This window comes from Arachis ipaensis, chromosome B10 (assembly GCF_059453495.1).
Source record: "Arachis ipaensis isolate K30076 ecotype BB chromosome B10, ASM5945349v1, whole genome shotgun sequence".
Lineage (NCBI taxonomy): Eukaryota > Viridiplantae > Streptophyta > Magnoliopsida > Fabales > Fabaceae > Arachis > Arachis ipaensis.
In genome coordinates this window covers 24,977,605-24,999,742 of record NC_142435.1, presented here as the reverse complement: position 1 = coordinate 24,999,742, position 22,138 = coordinate 24,977,605, and the positions used below count along the sequence as shown (strand labels likewise).

General features: G+C 38.4%; 2 protein-coding genes across 2 annotated transcripts; both read right to left on the bottom strand.

The window, feature by feature from the left end:
* Positions 1 to 959: 959 nt before the first annotated feature.
* On the bottom strand, positions 960 to 1,764 carry LOC148579447 (uncharacterized). Its single transcript, XM_088490149.1, has one exon. It carries the CDS (start codon positions 1,677 to 1,679, stop codon positions 960 to 962), a length of 720 nt encoding a protein of 239 aa, XP_088346275.1. The 5' UTR covers positions 1,680 to 1,764.
* Positions 1,765 to 19,965: 18,201 nt separating this feature from the next.
* Positions 19,966 to 20,755, bottom strand: LOC107623060 (uncharacterized). The gene is made up of 3 exons (XM_016325196.3): positions 20,598 to 20,755; positions 20,320 to 20,413; positions 19,966 to 20,223 (listed from the first exon to the last, which is right to left on the bottom strand). The coding sequence occupies exons 1-3, from the start codon at positions 20,641 to 20,643 to the stop codon at positions 20,049 to 20,051; spliced, it is 315 nt and encodes a 104-aa protein (XP_016180682.1). The 5' UTR covers positions 20,644 to 20,755; the 3' UTR covers positions 19,966 to 20,048.
* Positions 20,756 to 22,138: the final 1,383 nt, after the last annotated feature.

Sequence of the window (22,138 nt, the reverse complement as noted above, 5' to 3'; positions counted from 1 at the left end):
GGAAGGAAAGCTCGCTGCAAATTGGAAAGGACCATACAAAATCAATGAGGTCTTAGGAAAAGGCTATTATAAAGTGACCGACTTGGACGGCACCGAGTTACCAAGGTCGTGGCATGCTTGTAATATGAAAATGTACTATAGCTAAAAGCGAACTCTACTCCCTGATGTACTCTTTTCCCAACTTCATGATTTTTTCCCAAAACCAAAGGGTTTTTTTCTGGAGAAGGGTTTTTAACGAGGTATCATAGTAGGGACTAAGGGAAATAGACTGTCAAAACCCTTAGTAGCAATGAAGTACCTCCCCAATTAATAAAGATCTTTTTAGCTTACAAATATCTCTAAAATTCCTTTGTTGCTTTCTCTTTCTACGAAACGCGCCGACTTAAGCTCGACAAAACGTGAAAATCCCATGACCGACCTAGATGGTCGTCAAGATAAAACGACGAGGTACAAGTCGGTGTAAAGAGGTTATAAAAGTTGATCGTAAGAAACTCGGAAACATTCCGACTCATAAGTCGAAATAAAGAACCGAGTAGAAAAAGAAAACGAATCCCAAAAATAATCTAAGTCATAAAAACTCAATGAAACGAAATTGAGTACTAGGAATAACAAAAGAGAGGTAGAAAAAACCCAAGAAAAGATTAAAAGGCTGTCCTAAAGATCCTTAAAACAAAAAGCTTCAGAAAGGCAGACAAGCCAAAGAAAAGGTTTTTTCAGAAAAGATCAAGGGGAATTCGAAAAAATTGCAATCAGAAAAGCATGCACGCATAAGGTAACTTAAACCCTTATCCAAAAAAGGGGTATTTATTTTTTAACGTAAGCCCTTAGTGAAAAGGGTATTATAAAGTGTTTTGTTTACGGCCTTAAAAGGCCAAAAAATTGTTCAAACACTACCCAAAAATAAATAAAGAGTTTAAAAAAGAGGGGACCCACAGGCCGGGCCCCAAATAGCCAACAAATTACTTTTTTGCAAGAGGAGTAGACAGATCACCACCACCAGAGGCAGGAGGAGCGCCACCAGGACCGGGAAAAGAGGCATCCATAGGAGACGAAGAGGAAGTCGGAGGAACTGTAGAAGAACTCGGAGCGTCCTTAGGGCGAGGAGGGGACTCTATAATTCTCTGCCCCCGAGTCTTCAATTCTGACTCGGAAATAATCTCGGGGACAGGGGGATCCACAATGGCACCATCAATGACAACTTTATCAGGATCTAAAGGGGAAAGGTCCAGGCCAGGAGCAATGACTCCGACCTGCTCCCTAAAGATCCTCCAAGCCTCCTCAGCCCCATCAGCAATAGAGTCCTCCAACTCGGTATAGGCCCTCTGAGAATTCAGCAGCTCATTTTTCACAGACACAAGATCGTTAAATAAACTTTGGTAGCTGTCTTGTGCTGTCTTCCTCAAGCCCACCTCCATGTTGCATTGGGCTTGCAATTTCCTCTCCTTCTCCCGGAGGTTATCCCTTTCCTCCTTCAACTTGGCGACTTCCTCCTTCAACTCCCTCTCCTGCTCTTGATATAAAAGAAGCCTTCCTTCCAACTCCTCGACCCTCGAGGTCATCCCTAAAGAGCTGAGAGGAGCCTTCTCAAAAATATCTAAGAGTTTGCCACAAACCCCTGCCGCCTTGAGGCTCTCCTCAACCAGAGTGGTAAGGTGGCGCCGAACAGAAACATCATCCATGCTTATACGAGCATGGGGATAGATGTTCTTTCGGACGAATGCAAGAGCATCCGCCTTAACCTCACCAGAAGAGCCAGACTCTAAAGTCTTGCGCTTCTTCTTCTCTGGCTCAGGAGAAGATCAGGCGGAGGGGGGCGGCTGAGAGAAAGCTGAAGAAGAAATCACAATGGGCTGAGAGGGAGTCCCAACGTTCCGAGGAGGAGGAGGAGGAGAGATAACCGCCCTGGCGCCACCAGTCCGTGCGCGAGACCTTGCTTTAGCCTCCTGGACTCTCTGGTAAGACTCCTGCGCGTTTGTCTTCGCCATCTCTGAAAAAACAATAGATAATAGGTTAAGACAAGTCGGAAAGGTCAATCAGGCAAGTCGGTAATCTAACAAACGAATAAAAGCTACCTAGCTGTGCCTGGACAAAGGTCGGAGAGCCCTGGAGAAACTTTTTAGTGTCTAAGTATGGGGCCCTCCCCCATACTTCTCGGAGGAACCCCACAATGGCCGCTTCTACCTCATCCAGGTCATCCAGACCATATTTCTCGCAGGGGGAGGCCTCCAGCCAGTACAAAGGGAAGCGGGGAGAATAATTATCATCCAGAAAAAAGGGGTGGTGACCCTCTACAGCTTGAACTTTGAAAAAATAATTTTTAAAGTCATGGAAGGATTCGTCAAAAAGGGTAAAAACTCTCCGACCCTTTATGGCTCGGAAAGACACCCACTGTTGCTTATTGTTTAGCCCACTGAAGGGTTTGGTCATATGGAAGAGATAGTAAAAAATCTTAAAAGAAGTCGGGAACTCCAAAGCTTGGCTAATAAATTGATAAATTTTCAAAAAACCCCAAGAGTTGGGGTGAAGCTGGGTAGGGGAAACTCGGCAGTGATGCAAAACAGATATCTCAAAGTTTGAAAAAGGAAGAAAAACACCCAAACGGGTGATCATACACTCATACATAAAGAAAAAATGAGGGGCCGCCTCATTGACCCTCCCAAAGCAAACCCGGTCTTCAGGATCCGGGACTACCAACTCATACTTCGGCTCGTCCTCCTCAGAAGTACAAATTCTGTGGTGAGTGCGAAGGTTGGTGATAAACTCAGTATCGACCGAGGGTTCCTCCCCTAGGACCGTGACATCAACCCACTGAGAAAGGATATCTACGGAAGCCATTTCTTTTACTTAAAAAGGTAACAAAAAACCTACAAGGAAAAAAGAAAAGAAAAATAAAAAACACGGTCTCTAAAGGAGGGAATACGGAACTGAAGTCTACAAACCAACCTATCTACAAAATAAAGGCATGCAAATAGAAAAGCATGTTACAAAAAGAACTAACCTTTATCCGAAAATGAGGGTTGGAGAAAACGAAAGCCTTCGAAGATGCAAAAATGCAGCACGAACGAATGAAGGGGAAATTTGAAAAATCGCAGAAACGAAACAATGAAAGAGAGGGAAAGTATTTATAAGTACGTAAGGGGCACAATGGTAAAAACGGGGCAGTCATTAATGAAAATGCACCGTTACCAAGACCATCAATCCCTACGCACATCCCTAACGGACACGACGCTTGATTAGACGTAACTGTCAGAACCAAAAGGTCACGAAAAGTCACGTCGGTTTCAGAACATCACGTCGGTCCCCCAACAAGTCGGTTACAACCCCGAGTAGTATACTCGAACCCAAATCTTAAAGAGAAATTGGGCTCGAGTAGGGGCACTGTTCATACCCTGGTCCAACGATTAAGGCCCAGGATCCAAGTAAAAAGGCCCAACCCAAAGGGTTGACCTCACCTTTCACCAGATCAGCCACTACGAAGTCGGTACTCGTCACGACTTGCTCTAAAGAAGTCGGGACCGAGGATTAGCTGGCAGATAAGCACTCATTTGAATGAGTAACTGCCCCTAGAAACTCTCTAACCACTTCACGAGCCATATCTTAACTTCCCTAAGATAAAGGGACGGTTAACACCCTAGAAAAGTGGCACTACCCCAACGGTGGTTATTGGTTCACCACTATAAATACACTGACACCCCTCAGGTATCTCTAAGTCCCAATACTCTCTAGACCTGCTAACACTCTTGCTGACTTAGGCATCGGAGTGTTCTTGCAGGTACCACCCCCCATTCATTCATACTCACAAGTCGGACGGAGGCCCCCAAGGCGCAGACCCTCTCAAAGGCTTCCTCCCTCAGACGATTGGGCCAACCAACGCCATCCAGCCCATTAATCTCCGGTTACCTACCGTAACAAATATGTTTATTTAAAATATTAAAATTTAAAATTTTAAATAAACTTACTAATATTAATTTTAAATTTTATTTAAAATAATACAAATATATTTATTTAAATTAAAAAATTAAAATAATAAGAGTACATTTATTGAGTAGCCTACAAGGGTTTATAAGTTTAAAAAATACTTCATAAACCGTGGCTGGTTAGAGGATTTTTTGCTCATATTGTTTCGTACATAAACCATGGGAGTTAGAGGGTTTTTTGCTCATATTGTTTCGTACATAAATCGTGGTTAGCTCCCACGGTTTACCTTCAAACCTTCCCCTAAGTAAACCATTGAAGGCTGGCACGGTTTACATGTAATTTGAAAACCGTGGTTAGCTCCCACGGATTATATAATAATAAAAATGCACATGCCGTAAGCCTTTTCCAATTGTTGAAATCACGTAAAGGTTTCTCATATTTATTTTATTTCACTATATTGCCCTTTAATTAATATTTAAACTAATTCTTTTGTAGGTCTTTTCGCTATTATTGTTGGTTGTGGTGAAAATACACGAGAAATATTCTGGATGAGTATATCACATCTAAGTCAAACGCTATAAAAATGCCGTCTGTAAGTAGAGGTGGCAACATGTACCCTATCCGCGGGTACCCAATCCGACCCCACCCGGTCGGGTAGGGTTGCCAACCCGATCCGCAGCGGGTAGGGTTCTCGTGCGGGTTAGGTAGGGTGCGGGTTGAGCCTCAACCCTACCCGACCAACCCGCACCCTATATATGTATATATAATATACTTACATAAAAATTTGTTTTAAGTGGATGTTGAATCACAGACCTCTCACTAAATGCAAGAGATCCTTAGTCATTAAAAGAAGATTATTAATTGATAATTTAATAATTTCTTTTACATAAAAGTCAGTTCTATTTTAAATTATCATCAAGTTATAATAATGTTGCATCTTTTTTTGTAACCCGCGGGTAGAGTCGGGTACCCGCGGGTTATGGGCGGGTAAGGTTAGAATTGAGATATTCTCAATCTACGGGTAGGGTAGGGTTGAGTTTATATAAAAATCTCAAGCCGTGGGTAGGGTTAGGGTTGACTCCAAACCCTACCATACCCTACTGTTCATATCCTGGGTCGAGCTACCCGACCCGGGATGTTTAGCGACAAGGCGACCGACCTCGACAGATCCGACTATCCGACCTCTTCTCAAAGAACTCGACCAAACTGCCAGGAAAGTCCAGTAAATGGCCTAAATAGAGGAACACGACCCAAATCCAAAGCCAATCCAAGCCTATAGAGATAAAGGCGGTTCCCTTGAAGATAAGCTGACCTCACCCAAAGATAAGATAAGATAAGATAAAGATAACTAACTTATCTTATCTAAAAAGGTCAGCCCACTCTATTATAAATACACTGGAGCACCCAGGTATAACTCATACTCTGATTCTACTAAAAACCTGCTCAATACCCTTGCTAACTTAAGCATCAGAGTCCTTTGCAGGTACCCCCTACCCTCCGGTGACGAAGGATCAGCAGTGCAGCTAGTCCAACAAGTCAGACACGACAGCTCCGGTCGCCACTCACCAGCCGGACACGTCAGCACCGACCAGCACAGACGATCTCGTCTGAGATCGACCTACAGTTTCAGGTAACCCTCGGAACATTGGCGCCGTTGCCGAGGAACTTGGAAGTCATCCCATCACCATGGCGGACGACCATGACAACGACCACGATTCAGATCTAGAGGATAGAACACCGCACAAAAACGCGGGCAATACACTGAAAGATACCCCGAAATCTAACGGGGACAAAAACTCATCAAATCCGGGAGTGATAGAAGCGCTTCAAGATCGTTTAAAGCAACTTAAAAAAGAAAGCCATCATCAACGAGAAGTTGGGAAAGATCTACAAAAGGAGGTAAGGCGACGCCGAGAATTAGAAGACAAACTTTTAAAACTCGAAACCGATCTCAAAGCCAAAGCTACTCGATCCACTCCTGAGGACAACTCTCGCAAGGATCAAGATCCATTCACTAGGGAGATCATGAGGACTAAAATCTCTAAAGACTTCAAACTCCCGGATATGGCTTTGTACGATGGCACTACAAATCCCAACCGTCACCTCAGCAATTTCAGAAGTAGAATGTACCTCACTAACGCCTCAGATGCAGTTCGCTGCAAAGCTTTCCCAACAACTCTCACAAAGACAGCAATTAGATGGTTCGACAACCTACCTCCGAAGTCCATCTCAAGCTTTGACGACTTAGCCAAAAAGTTTCTGGCCAGATTCTCCATCCAAAAAGATAAGGCTAAGCACGCCCCCAGTCTATTAGGAATCAAGCAAGGAGATCGGGAAAGTCTTCGCAACTACATGGAAAGATTCAACAAAACATGCCTAGACATACTAAGCCTACCGACAGAGGCCGCCATCATGGGCCTCATCAATGGCCTATGAGAGGGACCTTTTAGCCAATCTATATCAAAGAAGTATCTCACATTTCTGGACGAAGTGCAAGAACGAGCGGAGAAATACATCAACATGGAAGAAAATTTTCGACTAGGAGAAACCTCAAAATCCGGATTCACCTACCGAGACAAAGGGGGAAAAATTAAAAAAATCATAATTACAACCCTCTTCGGGTGTCCCTTGTGGATGTTTACAAAGAAGTCTGCCACACAGAAAAAATACCCCCAGCTCGACCACTCAAAGGCAAAAAGGGAGGAGGAAACCGGAATGAATATTGTGAATACCATCGAGTCCGTGGGCACTCCACCAACGAATGGTTTGACTTAAAAAATGTCATAGAAAAATTAGTGAGAGAAGGAAAACTAGATCGGTATCTGGCCACCCGGGACGATGAGCAAAGAAAAAGGAGAAGGGATGAGGAGGTGGGACGAACCGAGCGATCACCTCGTACGCCAGAAAGACATGTTCATATGATACACGGAGGGTTTGCAGGAGGAGGAATCTCCAAATCATCTCGTAAAAGATATCTCAAAGAAGTATATTACGTCGAAGGAAAGGAGGAAGCACCCGACATCCCTGCAATTACGTTTACCAAAGAAGATGCATCCGGTATCATCTCAGGACACGACGATCCCATGGTCATCACCATTATATTGGCAAATGCAAATCTCCACCGTACATTGATAGACCAAGGGAGCTCCGCTGACATCTTATTCAAAATTGCCTTCGACAAGCTCGGCCTAGAAGATAAAGAACTTAGAGCATATCCAAACAGGCTGTTCGGACTAGGAGACACTCCAGTGCAACCACTGGGATACGTCCCACTACACACAACCTTCGGAAAAGGAAACCAATCCAGAACACTCAAAATAGACTACATCGTGGTCGACGTGAGTTCAGCCTACAATGCCCTAATAGGTCGGACAACATTAAATCAACTCGGCGCAATAGTCTCAACTCCACATTTATGCATGAAATTTCCAACTACAGAAGGGATAGCTATGATAAAAGCGGATCAGAAGATGGCGCACCGCTGTTATAACGAAAGTCTAAACTCAGAGGCAGAGGAGAAGAATTTCACACAATTGAACTTGGTGGAGTTCAGAGGCGAGAAGAACTTCGTCCACAACCTGAAGATGAAGTAGAGAAAGTCCATATCGGAGACGTCCCGGACAAAACAACCAATATTGGCACGATTCTAAAAGGAGACATAAAAGAATCACTCGTACAGTTCTTACGAGAAAACGCCGACTTCTTTGCGTGGAAGGCTGCAGACATGTCAGGCATAGACCCCGAGTTAATATGTCATAAGCTAGCAGTCTACCTTGGATCTCGGCCAGTACAACAGAGGCGTAGAAAACTCAGACCCGAACGATCCCAAGCTGTAGAAGAGCAGGTACAAGCTCTACTAGAGGCAGGATTCATAAGAGAAGTCAAGTACCCACTATGGCTAGCTAACGTCATCTTGGTGAAAAATCAAACGGGAAGTGGCAAATGTGCACCAACTATACTGATCTCAACAAAGCCTGTCCAAAAGACCCTTATCCACTCCCAAGTATCGACGCTCTGGTAGATGCCTCCTCCAGATACAAATACCTCTCGTTTATGGATGCATATTCCGGATACAATCAAATCCCAATGTACCCACCCGATCAAGAAAAAACCTCGTTTTTAACACCAAAAGCAAACTACTGCTACATTGTGATGCCTTTTGGTCTCAAAAACGCGGGAGCTACTTATCAAAGGCTAATGAATAAAGTCTTCTCAGATCATATCAAAAAAGTCATGGAAGTCTATGTGGACGACATGTTGATAAAGACACAAAGTGAAGAGACATTATTGTCCGACCTGATCCAAGTGTTCGACACTATAAGGAAGCATGACATGCGACTCAATCTTGCAAAATGCACCTTTGCAGTAGAAGTCAGCAAGTTCTTAGGTTTTATGCTCACACAAAGAGGAATTGAGGCAAATCCGGATAAATGCCAGGCCATACTCAACATGAATAGCCCAACTTGTGTCAAAGAGGTACAACAACTCAACGGGAGATTGGCAGCCCTGCCCAGATTCCTAGCGGGATCAGCGATAAGATCTCTTCCCTTCTATGCTACTCTAAGGAAAGGAAAGAGGTTCGAATGGACAACGGAGTGCAAACAAGCCTTCCAAGAATTCAAAAGATTCCTAGGACAGCCACATATCCTATCTCGGCCACGAGAAGGAGAACCACTCATATTATACCTCGCGGTAGGGAGTCGGGCAGTAGCCTCAGCACTAGTTTGAGAAGACGACAGTGGGCAACAACCCGTATCATAGTTGTCAGAATCGAACCGGTAATCGAACCGATCAGGTCACTAGGTCACTGGGTCATTGGTTCAACCGGTGGGTCACTGGTTGAACTGATTGACTCGGTCCTATGTAAATAAAAAATAAAATATAGTCATAAATTTAAAATTAAAATTTAAACTACATATTTTCACTAACATTTTAAAAATATCTAGCTATTCTAAAACAATATGAAACAGGAACAATAAGTATTTTGTTAATTTTACTCTATTATAAATATTTTTATTTTGTTTTTATATTAAAATAACTATTATTTTCGAATTTTAATAATTTATTAATTAGTTTTTATCTATTATACTATTATATACTACAAGTATTTATTGAAAAATAATATTAATAGATATTATATAATTATAAAAAATAAGTGAGTTTATAATTATTGTTAAATAAAAATATAATTAATTTAAGAATGAATGAGTTTATAACTAAAATTAAAATAAATTAAATAGAAGTATATTATTTGCTAAAAGATATTTATATATATATTAATTTGCATATATATTGATAAAAAGCTTAACAGCTTGGTGGTTGTGAGTAACATGCTTTTTCTGGATGAGGGGGGTTCGAACCCAACTTCAACATTTTAGAAAAATTTTGAAACTCAAGCGGTTCGGTCGAACCGGTCTTATTGAGTTTGACCGGTTTTGACCGGTTCACTCCGGATTTGACCGGTTCATTGTCTCATTCGGTCAAATCATCGAACCGGACCGGCTTAGGGTCCTGTTCATTGGTTTTCCGGTCAAACCGGCCAGTCTGGTCCGGTTTTGCTAACAATGACCCGTATACTTCATCAGTAAAGCATTACAAGAATCCGAGCTAAACTACAAAAAAATAGAAAAAGTTGCCTATGCTCTCATACTAACATCTCGACGACTTCGCCCGTACTTCCAAGCTCACACCATTAAGGTTCGGACCAACCAGCCCGTAAAAGGGATATTGCAGAAAACAGATCTAGCGGGCAGAATCTTACAATGGACAGTCGAGTTGTCCGAGTTCGACCTTCAATACGAAGCTCGGACAGCCATCAAATCACAATACTTAGCCGACTTCTTTGCAGAATTTACAGACACCCCGGAAACCCCCACGGAATGGAATCTCTACGTGGACGGTTCCTCGAATAAGACTGGAAGCGGCGCAGGTGTGATAATTGAAAGTAATCAAGGAACCCAAATCGAACTCTCTCTCAAATTCGGGTTCTCTGCCTCAAACAACCAGGCGGAATATGAGGCACTACTAGCTGGTTTAAAGCTGGCTAAAGAGGTCGGAGCTCAAAAACTCATTATCTTCAGTGACTCACAGGTGATCACTTCACAAATAACGGGGAGCTACCAAGCCAAGGACCCCACTATGAAAAAGTACCTGGGTAAGACCAGGGAACAGCTCGGACAACTCCGGGAATATGAGATCCACCACATACCTCACGAACAAAATGCCCGAGCTGACGCACTCTCAAAACTAGCCAGCACCAAACCAGGAGGCAACAATAGAAGCCTCATCCAGGAAATATTACAGAACCCGTCAATCTCGGAAGAGGAAAAAGTCCTAGCCATAACAGGTCTAGATCAAGGATGGATGACTCCTATAATTAACTACATCAAAACAGAAACACTTCCTACAGACGAGAAGGAGGCAAAAAGGTTAAAACGGGAGGCACAATACTACATTATTATAAATAATACTCTATACAAAAGAGGAATTTCAATACCATTGTTAAAATGTGTACCGACTTCCAACACGAGGGAAGTTCTAGAAGAAATACACAGTGGCATCTGTGGCAATCATCTCGGAGCACAAGCGCTCACCAAAAAAATACTTCGGACAGGATTTTATTGGCCAAATCTACAAAAGGAGGCCACAGAGTTCGTAAAGACATGTCCACCATGTCAAAAACATGCCAACTTTCACATTGCCCCGCCCGAGGAGCTCATCAGCGTAACCTCACCTTGGCCATTTGCAAAATGGGGACTCGACCTTCTCGGACCATTTCCTCAGGGATCGGGACAAGTTAAATTCCTCATAGTAGGGGTAGACTATTTCACAAAGTGGATTGAGGCAGAACCCCTAGCTAACGCCACTGCTCAAAAAGTCAAAAATTCCTATATAGGAACATTGTCACAAGGTTCGGGGTTCCATACTCCATCACCATAGACAATGGCACCCAATTCACAGATGCAGACTTCAGAAAATTAGTAGCCGACTTGAACATAAAGCACCAGTTCACTTCCGTCGAACATCCCCAAGCCAATGGACAAGTTAAAGCTGCCAACAAAGTCATATTGGCTAAGCTAAAACGGAGATTATAAGACGCAAAAGGAGCTTGGGCCGAAGAACTCCCACAAGTCCTATGGGCATATCGAACAACGCCACATTCCACCACAAAGGAATCACCCTTCCGATTAGCATACGGAACGGAGGCAATGATCCCAGTAGAGATCGAGGAAGGATCGCCTAGAGTGGTCCATTACAATGAAGAAGCCAACTCCCAACTTCAAAGGGAAGAGCTCGACCTACTTCCTGAAATCCAAGAAAGAGCTCGGATCAGGGAAGAAGCACTAAAACGTCGAATGGCTTCTAGATATAATCAAAAGGTAGTGCCAAGAGGTTTCGCTGAGAATGATCTTATCCTAATACGAAATGATATCGGAACAACTCGACTCGGAGAAGAAAAGCTGGCAGCAAACTGGAAAGGACCCTACCGAGTCATAGAAGTACTTAGAAGGGCTACTACAGACTGTCCGAACTCGAGGGGCGAGAGCTTCCCAGGTCATGGCACGCCTGCAACCTAAGAAGGTACTATAGCTAGGAATGGTAAGGGATCTCAGCATAAGGTGTACTCTTTTTCCTGAAAAGGTTTTTTAACGAGGCACCAAGTTGAGATCCACAAATTATCCGACTTAAAAGGATAAAAACTCCACATGTACATATTTGCATTTTCTTTTAAATAAAATATGTTAGATGTTCTACAAGTTTTCAAGACGCATTAAATCTGAAACATTCATTGCACGATTATAAAACAACAGATCGGCAGAAAGTGAAAATAAAATTCACTGCACGATCACGATAAAGACCAGCAGAGATGAAAATCAAATTCATCTCAAGGTCGACTAAATAAAGATTGAACTCACCTTCTACAAATCGGCAAAGATGAAAACAGAATAATGCAAGAAGTTATCGAAAGTGATCCGGAGAAAAGACCTGACGAGGTCTTAATGGATTGCTAAATAATAACTTAAAGACTGGCCGACGTTAAGAAGTCGGACCAAGTCAAACCAAGTTATAAGTAAACCCTGGAAAGAGGTCTGGCCAACCCTATAAAAGAGGATTACTTTAACTTAGAAGGGCTCGACATGACGAAGTCGGCCCAAAACATAAAAGTTATAAAAGTAATCCCTGAAAGAGACCTGAACAAGGTCCAAGAAAGAGGATTACAAAAATAACTTAGAAGGGCTCGACATGACGAAGTCGGCCCAAAACATAAAAGTTATAAAAGTAATCCCTGAAAGAGACCTGATCAAGGTCCAAAAAAGAGGATTACAAAAATAACTTAGAAGGGTTCGACATGACGAAGGCGGCCCAAAACATAAAAGTTATAAAAGTAATCCCTGAAAGAGACCTGAACAAGGTCCAAGAAAGAGGATTACAAAATAACTTAGAAGGACTTGACGCGAAGAAGTCGGTCCAAAACATAAAGCTACAAAAATAATCCCTGAAAGAGACCTAAAAAGGGGTCCAAAAAAGAGGATTATCAACAACAGCTCGGACAAAACCGATATAATGAAATCGGCGACCTCAGCGTTATACAAAGAAAATTCCTAACAAAGACCTGAACAAAGTCCAAACAAAACGAATTGATGGAAATGACATCAGGCAAAAGAACCAAGCCAACCTAAAGAGGTCAGACAACAAAAAGTCCCAACACTCTCAAAAAACTAGAAAGGTGCCAAGACGAGTGCAGACAGACATGATATAAAACTGCTAGCTATAATAACGGCAAGCTTCAGAGGCCACCAAAATCAGCCCCAAAAGCTTGGAAACTGCTTTGTTTTTCAAAATAAAGTTGCTAAACAAGCAACCAAGAGAGTGTCAACAGTCAGCAAAATACCATTTACAAAAAATAGTTCAAAAGCCCGCAGACAGGGCCATACACAAATATACCAAGAATAACTAAAGAGGATCTAGAGGTTTCCCAGAAGCTGCATCAACATGGGGCGAAGGAGGACGAGTCTGGAGGGGCACAGCATCCACCGTCCCGTCGTCTCGATTTAATATCTGGCAATCAGGCTCGGGCTCGGGATGACTAACCCCAGCAGGAGGAGCTGAAGAAGTCGGCACAACAGTGGCTTTGGCAACCGGCACAGGCAGAGGTTCAACATCATCGTCATCAAGGTCGTCAGGGACAATCTTGCCCTCCTTTACGACATTGTCCAGACTAAAGAGAGTAAGGTCGACCTCGGGAGCAAGAACTCGAACTTGCTCCTTCAGGTTCTCATAAGCAACATTTACGCTGCCCACAAGGTGACCCTGGAGCTCGGCATAGTCAACCCGGGCAAACTCCAACTCTTCCCTGAGACGCATTACCTCACGGTAGGATGTGACATAGCTGTCATTGTGCCTCAATGCCGTGTCTTCAGCAACCTCACAGAAGCCGCCAAAGTAACAGAACTTGCCTTTTCGCCCTCCAATTCCTTCTCCAGCTTGGCCACCTTCACTTGAAGCTCCTCCTACAAACCTTTCATTTTATCAAACTCCCACTTAGCCTCTTCCATAAAGGCCTTAGTAGCATGAAGGGGAAGATCTTGGACAGTACGGTACATAGCAGCTCCCATATGTGCCATTTTTATGCTGCTCCGAGTTATGAAGTCTAAATGGCGAAGAAGAGAGACGTCATCAGTAGGGATGGTACCATAAGGACCAATCTGCTGATCAATAAACTCAACCGCATCAAAATCAGGGGCGTCGAGGTTAAAAGGCTCAGTTGTCTTCTGTTTTTTGTTTGGAGGAGCACCAGAAGTAGCCACAGAAGCTTGTGGAGGATCGACCAAACGAACCCGGGGAGTAGGGATTACCTTTCTCGCCCCCGGTGAGCTCGGTACGGCCAGCTTCGACTGAACCTGGGATGACCCCTCCCCGGCCGCCTTGGCCGAGACGTTTTGGGCTGCAGAAGCCTTCCTTTCCCTTTTGAATGCCTTCATAGATTCATTATTTTTAATCATCTCTGCAAGCAAAACACAACAGTAAGGAACCAAGTCACAAATCGGAAAAGAGCTTGCAAAAAATATGGGAGCAGACAAAAGAGGAGAATAAAAAAATTGACCACTACCCAGCTCAGTTCGGAGGAGAGAGGGGTTGGTTAAAAATTTTTTTGTGTCGAGATGGGGAGGCTACCCCCAGTTTTCTTCCAGAACAGTCACGAAAGCTTGCTCAGCCTCATCCAACATTTTCCATGTATATCTAGAAACCCTCACATCCTTTTGCCATTCCAAGGGAAAGGCGGGCTCGTCATTTTCATCCAGAAAAAAGGGCCGAGCTCTTTCAACAGCTCAGACTTTAAAAAAGTAATTTTTAAAGTCACGAAAAGATTCATCAAACATGGAGAAAACCTTTTTTTCCTGGGAAGCTCAGAAAGAAACCCAAGCGGCTTTCTTTCACAGAATAAGCAAAATAACACGACCCAGAATAAGCAAAATAACACGAAGAAATAATCGTTATCTTTCACAGAATTCATCAGCAAAAGCTATCAGCATGACAAAAAGGAACAATCTTTCGAGAAAACAAGCAATGTGAGCAAAGGGACCATTTCAAAAGCAAGAGAAAACCCTCAAACAGTAAGCAAGCAGGCGCACAGTGATACGAAAAGACTCAGACTTCAAGAGAAAAATCGAAACCCTATCAAAAGCCGAAAGCAAAACGACGAAAGAAGCACAAAGAAAGAAAAATCAACCTGAACGAAGGAAGAAGCTTCGAAAGAGATTGAAGATGGAAAGACGGAATCGCCCAGAAAATCGCCGAATGACGCCGCCACGCAAGAAATGCAAAATTTAGGTGAAAACAGAAAGCGAGAGAGTAAAGGGGGAAGTTACAAAGAAAAACGAAGAAGAGAAACCGTTTGTGTGTGTGAAATTCAAAATAAATGGGCCAAGGGAAACGGAGCATTAAAAAACAATTAATGAAGGTATTAAACCCTCGCACGTTCCCGAGAACAGAGCGCTAATACAAAAGCGCGCGCTTTCAGAAGAAAACGTTCTACATTCAAAGAAAGAAGTCGACAAATGTTCGAGTTTGGCTTCACCAGAGAAAGGATCGAAGTCCTAAAGACTGAGACTCGACCTCAAAAAGAAAGACCGAGCTCGAGCAGGGGCACTGTTCATGTCCTGGGTCGAGCTACCCGACCCGGGATGTTTAGCGACAAGGCGACCGACCTCGACAGATCTGACTATCTGACCTCTTCTTAAAGAACTCGACCAAACTGCCAGGAAAGCCCAGTAAAGGGCCCAAATAGAGGAACACGACCCAAATCCAAAGGCAGTCCAAGCCTATAGAGATAAAGGTGGTTCCCTTGAAGATAAGCTGACCTCACCCAAAGATAAGATAAGATAAGATAAAGATAACTAACTTATCTTATCTAAAAAGGTCAGCCCACTCTATTATAAATACACTGGAGCACCCAGGTATAACTCATACTCTGATTCTACTAAAAACCTGCTCAATACCCTTGCTAACTTAAGCATCGGAGTCCCTTGCAGGTACCCCCCACCCTCCGGTGACGAAGGATCAGCAGTGCAGCCAGTCCAACAAGTCGGACACGACAGCTCCGGCCGCCACTCACCAGCCACACACGTCAGCACCGACCAGCACAGACGATCTCGTCCGAGATCGACCTACAGTTTCAGGTAACCCTCGGAACACCTACACATTGCCACCCCTATCTGTAAGTAGGAGAAAGGTAGAAAGATAATTTAATTTAAAATTTTTAAAAATAAGATAACTTAATTTAAATCAAATTTTATTTTATTAGGTTAGATTAAATTTATTTAAATTTAAATTTTTTAAAATATTACTAAGTAAATCAGAATTAAATCAAATCTTTTAACAAATTATAACAACAAAACAAACTAAATATAGACATAATAAATTCAAAAATAAATATTGAATTTTTGTGAGACAATTTAGGGTAGAATAGAAATTTCTCGTGTAATATAATATTTGAATTATATTATTTTATTAATTGGGTAAAGCATTTTTTCTCTAAAGTTTGATAAAAGTTTTAAAAATACTCCTACGCTTTATTTTGTTTCAATTTTGTCCCAGAAATTTTTTGATTTGGATCAAATATATCCTCGATAGCTAAATTTTCAAAAAATTTAAGACTAGTCTAAGTGTCTAACAATAATGTATGAAAATTATGCTTGATTTGCTTGTGTTGAGGGGTTGTTCTTATGAAATTGTTGTTGAATCAGTTTTAAATTTTTTGAAAAATTAGTCGTCAGGGGTATATTTGATACAAATCGAAAACTTTTGGGACAAAATAAAATTTAAGAGTATTTTTGAAACTTTTATCAAACTTTAGGGACAAAAAATATACTTTACTTTAATTAATTTTATTTTTTGAAGAATAGAAAGATAGAAAAAGATAGAAAATTAGAAAGTAAAGAGAGAGAAAGATAAAGAAAAAGGAGAGAGTTTGTTAATTTTAGAGAAAAAGATTTTATTTTAATTATAATAAAATAATATATTATGACACATTTTACTTTGTCAAATTAGTAATATAAAATATATATTATAAGTTATATATAGACTGGGAAGAGTATAGAGAAATAGATAAGGGGAGAGAGATAGATAAGAAAATAGAGGAGAAAAATTTATTAATATTAGAAAAAAATATTTTATTCTCAATTTTAATAAGAGTGTTATATGATATATTTTTATTGTTAAATCAGTAATATAAATATAATTATATTTTAATTTTAATTTTAGTTATAATTAGAGAACATTATGTTGTATGTAGATTGTTAAATTTTGTAATTAGTTATTGATAATGATATATAAGAGAGATAGAGTGGGTAAAAAATAAATTTTTTTTAATTTAAAAAAAATTAATTTCAATTATAATAAAAGAATAACAACTAATATGTTTTGGTTATAAAATTAATGAGGTATAATAAATAATAAATTTATTTATCGTCGAATAGTCTTCCGAATTTGGATTTTGATAAAGAATCCATTAAATTGTCATTTGCTATTCAAACGGTGTTTTGGTAATTAGCAAAGGAAAAAAAAAAGTTATATTACACATATAAATTTTTTTTTGCTTATAAATTTTATAAGTTAGGTCAAATTTAACAAAAATTATATTCACTCACTGGAGTATGATAATACGTACGTCACTCAATCATTTTTAAAATGTGCTCTCACTCACCATTATGGAAGACACTTCTTCTTCTTCACGTTCCTCCTTCTCCTTCTCCTCTTCCTTCTTTTTTTTTTGTTTTTTTTTTCTTTATGTGTTTCATCTTCATCGTTGTCTTTTATTGCTGTACTTTTTTTCCTCTTCCTCTTTCTATTGATTTTGCAACATTATGTATTTTTTTCTTCTTTGTTTGATTTTTTCTCCCAAGAAGAATTATAAGAAAATGAAATAAGAAGATGAGGAAGAAGAACCAGTAGAAGATAAAGAGGAGAAAGAGAAAAAATTTTGAATTATGCAAAATTTTTCAGAATAAAAATACACCTAAAAATTTTTAAAATACACTCAAATATCTTCGTGTTATACCCAAATTTACTGCAAATACAGAAAAATATTTTCTCTAATACTGCATTTTATTTCTTCTTCTTTTTTCCTTATTTCTTTCTTTCTTTTAGTTAAATGAATGTAAGTTCATCCTCTTTCAAGTAATTTTGATAAGAAGAAATTTGAGAAGGTAAAATAAAAAGAAGATAAATAAAAAAAAAAGAAGACGAATATGGTGATGATAATAAAAAAAAAAAAACAGTAGAAGATGAGAAGGAGAAAAAGAAAGAATTTTGAATCAGAATAAAAATATACCAAAAAATTCTTAAAATACATCTAAATATCTTTGTATTACACCCAAAATCTTCGTGCTACATCTAATTTTACTGCAGAAAAATGTTTCTTCTAATGCTATATTTTTTTTTCTAAATTAAACCACATCTTAGTCACTTGATTGAATTTAAAACAATAATCAATTTCGTTTTGGTTCAATTAACAATTAAACCTAAATTATTTATTATCTTTAACAACGAAATAATTTTTTTAATAGCCAGCCTGAAAATGTAAAAGTACAAGGCGCAATTGGACTTCTGGTAGCATATGATTAAATGGCTAATCATGATGACTACTAATACTTGATATAATTATTATTTGGTACAACAACAGCACCAAAGAAGAATATAACATAACGTCGAACAAAAAATAAGTCACGTAAATAACTCAAACTGATTTATTTCTTTATTGGCTTCATTGAAACTCATTCATAATTTTCAAAGTTGCACATCAATTAGTTTGACTATCAAAGTCAATATATATGAAGTTACCGATTGAGGTTAGGTGTTTATATTTTTTGTTTAAAGATACTGAATTAATATATTTTGTGTCCATTCTAATAAAAAGATACAGAAATACTAACTAAAGATATAATTTATTTTTTATTTTTTTATTATTTTTGTTAATTTTTTATAATTATAATTTTTATTATTATATTTTTCGTTTCAAATTTTTTTAATGAAAAAAATAAGAATAAATTAAATTTTTATAATTTGTTTTAATTTATCACCAAATAGAATATAAAAATACAAAAATTTATATTTTTGTCTTTTATGTTTTATTCTTAGTGTCTTGTCTTATTTTATTTTCAAAAACAAACACAACCTAACATCCAAAATTTGGTATTAAATATATTATTATAGTAAAAATAAAAAATATAATATAAAAGAGGGTTTTTTATTTTTCACATGATCAACCTAATAGAATATATTGAATATATGTACTCAAGAAAATGAGCTATATACTAAATAAAAAAATAATTATAATTCCAATATCTTCTATTCAACATTGCATTTTTTTTTTCCTGAGAAAATAGTAGGAGGTCGGATGGATGAAGGGATGTAGAATTTTTTATTGAATAAAACTCTTTTCTGGGTTATGTTTTTTTTTTTAATTCAGATATTTTTTATAGTAGACACATTTCCTTTTACGAGAATTTTTTATAAAAGATGATGAAAAATATTTAGTGTGAGGTAACTTATATGACTTAATCTTCATCCTAAGTGAATAATAATTATTTGATTGAAATTGTTTAGTTCCTACATAACGATGTTCCAATCAAATAGTTATCATCCCTCTACAACATTATTTTGATGACAGTATAGACGATAAACAATCACAATCAAATAGTTATCATCCATATAAAATATATAAATACTAGATAGATCTTACAAACTAACATCACATGTAAGTATTTTTTGTTATTTTTTTTATTAGAGATTCTTATAAAATGGCTCATGAATCTAATGAAAAGGAAGGATAGGATGTGAATTGTCATTTTCCAATTATTAAGATATGAATTGTCTAAATTAAAAAAAATAAAGAATTTTTTTTTTATTTTAGACTTTTGGTTATATAGTATTATATTTTTTTACCATGAACTTTAGTTGATGTTTTTTCTGGATCCAAATATTGAATTGGAATGGTGGTAGTTTTTGGTCAAATGGTTATAAACTTTTATTTTTGGTGACCTGTGGGGCCCTAAGGCCATGTTTATGATCTTAATCATCTCAACCTGAAAGAAAACTGTTGGCCCAATTGGATAATGTAGGCTATCAGGCCCACATATCAGTTGTTTTTATGTTCATTGGTACAAGTGGCATCATCCAACGTCCAAAAAGAAAAAATTGGCATTAATCTCGGAAGTGACAAGTGAAGTGAGGCCATTTTCAACATTTTTACTTGAGTAAATAATAATTAGCTGTGACATTCTTTTGGTTCTATTTGCCTCTCATTTATTAGTCCACCCTTTTTTTTTAATAAAGGGTAGTATGTGTATATAAATTGATTATTTGATAATGAGGTTAATCATTTTAATTTGCAGTTTGCTCCTACATATATACTTCACTTCTTCCTCCTTCTTATTTATGTATTTATTTTGTATGATTACACTTGGAATTATGCAATTGAGGATGAAACTTTATAAAACTAACGCTGAGATTTAATTCTCAGAAAACTTATATATACAAGGACACTTGACAAGCTTGTTAGTAATTAATTTCTTGGCGAAAATGCAGCAATATAACATAGATTCGAATTGAAGAAGAATATAAAAATTTTAGAAAGGAGAATGTAGGTCCCATTCAACGAAGTCTTTAACATTGGGTGAAGAAGATGGTCTAATTCGAATATCCTCATCAACAGAACGATTCTGATCGTTATTAATATTAGCGTAGTAGTGATATGCAGCTGCACCTGATAGAACTGCTAGAGTCAAAGCCTGTGCATTCAACCTTCCAAAACATGCAATAAAAACACCATCAATATTCAATAATAATAATAATGAGTTTAGTTTATAGGAAATTATTGATTGAAGATGAAGAAGGTACCTGGCATGGATAAGCCTGAGGCTTGGTTTCATACGAGACTTTGTGCGTGCATATGCCATCAGTGATGCTCCAACACCTGTCGCCCACAGTGCCCCTATATATACCATAATTTTTGTTTAACACAAATTTAATTTTGATATTCTGAGATAACGTTTTTCAGTTATCTTAATTTAATGATAATTATTTTATTTTAACAATAGATCAAAATTAAATTCATTATGTAATATTAAAATTAAAACACGGATAATTTAATTTTGCTAATGTTTTTGGTAACTTACCAATGGTAGTGAGCTTATGCTCTGAAACCCACTGAGCTGGCTTCATGAAATAGTGTGTGTATGAGAGTTTGAAGAAGGAATGAATTGCTACTGAAGGTGATGATGAGCGTAAAGAAGAGGGAGCTTATATTTATAGATAGTGTTGTATTGAAGTTGAAATGTGTGGATAAATAGGGATGGCCCCTGGGTTTTGGGAACACGGGAAGAGGCTAAACTAGAGGCTTGCTTACGCTGGTTTTACTTTTGGGTTCTGGGGACAATATGGTCAATTCATCTTTATCATACCACACACTCACTGTAGGTAGCCAACAGATTCTGCCTCGGACTCCAGCCTGAAGTATACTTATTTAAAGGATAGGAAACTTTTCCAATGGTCCAGTCCACTTTTTTGGATCTTTGGTGATCCATGTACGGTTAGGTAATCAGTTAAATATTTGTCTTGTAGCAGGTTGTGTAATGTCTTTAATGTTCCTGCAATAAAATGAAAACTGACCACAAGGGCAGTGATAGCTATTAAGCTTGAGAGTAAAAGTTAAGCCAAAGTTCAAGTGAGCCAGCCGGTGTAATATGTGTAGCTATTGGGCTTTATATTATTGTTTTTGGTCAGGAGGCATTGGGCCTAATTAGAGGAAAATGCAAGTAATGTGTGGAGGTTTGAAATTTTAGTTGGGTTTGGTATTTGCAGGCCTTTGTATCGTTGGTGGCATTGTTGAAAAAATGCTAGTTTCGGTGATCCAGTTAGGGAACAATAATGAAGGCTGTTCTAGAAGTAATGCAGGGACATGACCACAAAAAAAAAAAAAAAAAACAAAGAAATGATGCAGGGAGGGATGGTGGGAAACGGCAAAAAAATTTTGCTTGTTAATGGAAAACGTTGTCGTTTTCAAATCTCAACCAGTGCCCTAAATCACACTACTTTCATTCCAAATAAATTTTTTTATATTTTTATTTTAACTTATAACTTTAAGTGTAAAATTATAAAAAAAATAAATTTATTTAGAATGAAAGTAATATGATTAAGTGTAATTTACTTAGATGTGATTAAAAATAATTGAATACTATGTATAGTAAAAATATGATATTATTGAAGGATAAAACTAAAATTTATTTTTATGTATCGTTTTTGTCCTAACGTTTTCGTCCTATTTAAGTCCCTAATGTAATGTTTCAAAATCGTCTCAATTTTGTCCCACCGTCAATTCTATTAACGGATCCCTAACGGCAGAACAACATTGAGTCAATTTTAAAACGTTAGGGACTTAAATAGGACACAATTGAAATGTTAGGGACAACTTTAGAACTTACCCCAAACGTTGAGAAAAAAACTGATACTTTACTCTATATTTTATATAATAATTATTCAATTACTCATTAAAAAATTAGTATAATCGATAAAATTACAATATACATTTGTACTAAAACTGTTTAATAAATTAAAAAAATTTAGAAGCAAATAATTAATAATTTAACACACATATGTAATTAAAAGTTTTTTTGGAAGGGAGACCATGGTCCACGCTGGGCTCCTCGGTTCCGCCCTT

Excerpts from the sequence above, each read along its gene's own strand:
- LOC107623060 (XM_016325196.3), bottom strand. The coding sequence starts at position 20,643 with ATGAAGCCAGCTCAGTGGGTTTCAGAGCATAAGCTCACTACCATTG. Across the intron at positions 20,414-20,597 it reads GCATAAGCTCACTACCATTG|GGGCACTGTGGGCGACAGGT; the intron begins GTAAGTTACCAA and ends TGGTATATATAG. Across the intron at positions 20,224-20,319 it reads CTCAGGCTTATCCATGCCAG|GTTGAATGCACAGGCTTTGA; the intron begins GTACCTTCTTCA and ends ATGTTTTGGAAG.
- LOC148579447 (XM_088490149.1), bottom strand. The coding sequence starts at position 1,679 with ATGGATGATGTTTCTGTTCGGCGCCACCTTACCACTCTGGTTGAGGAG.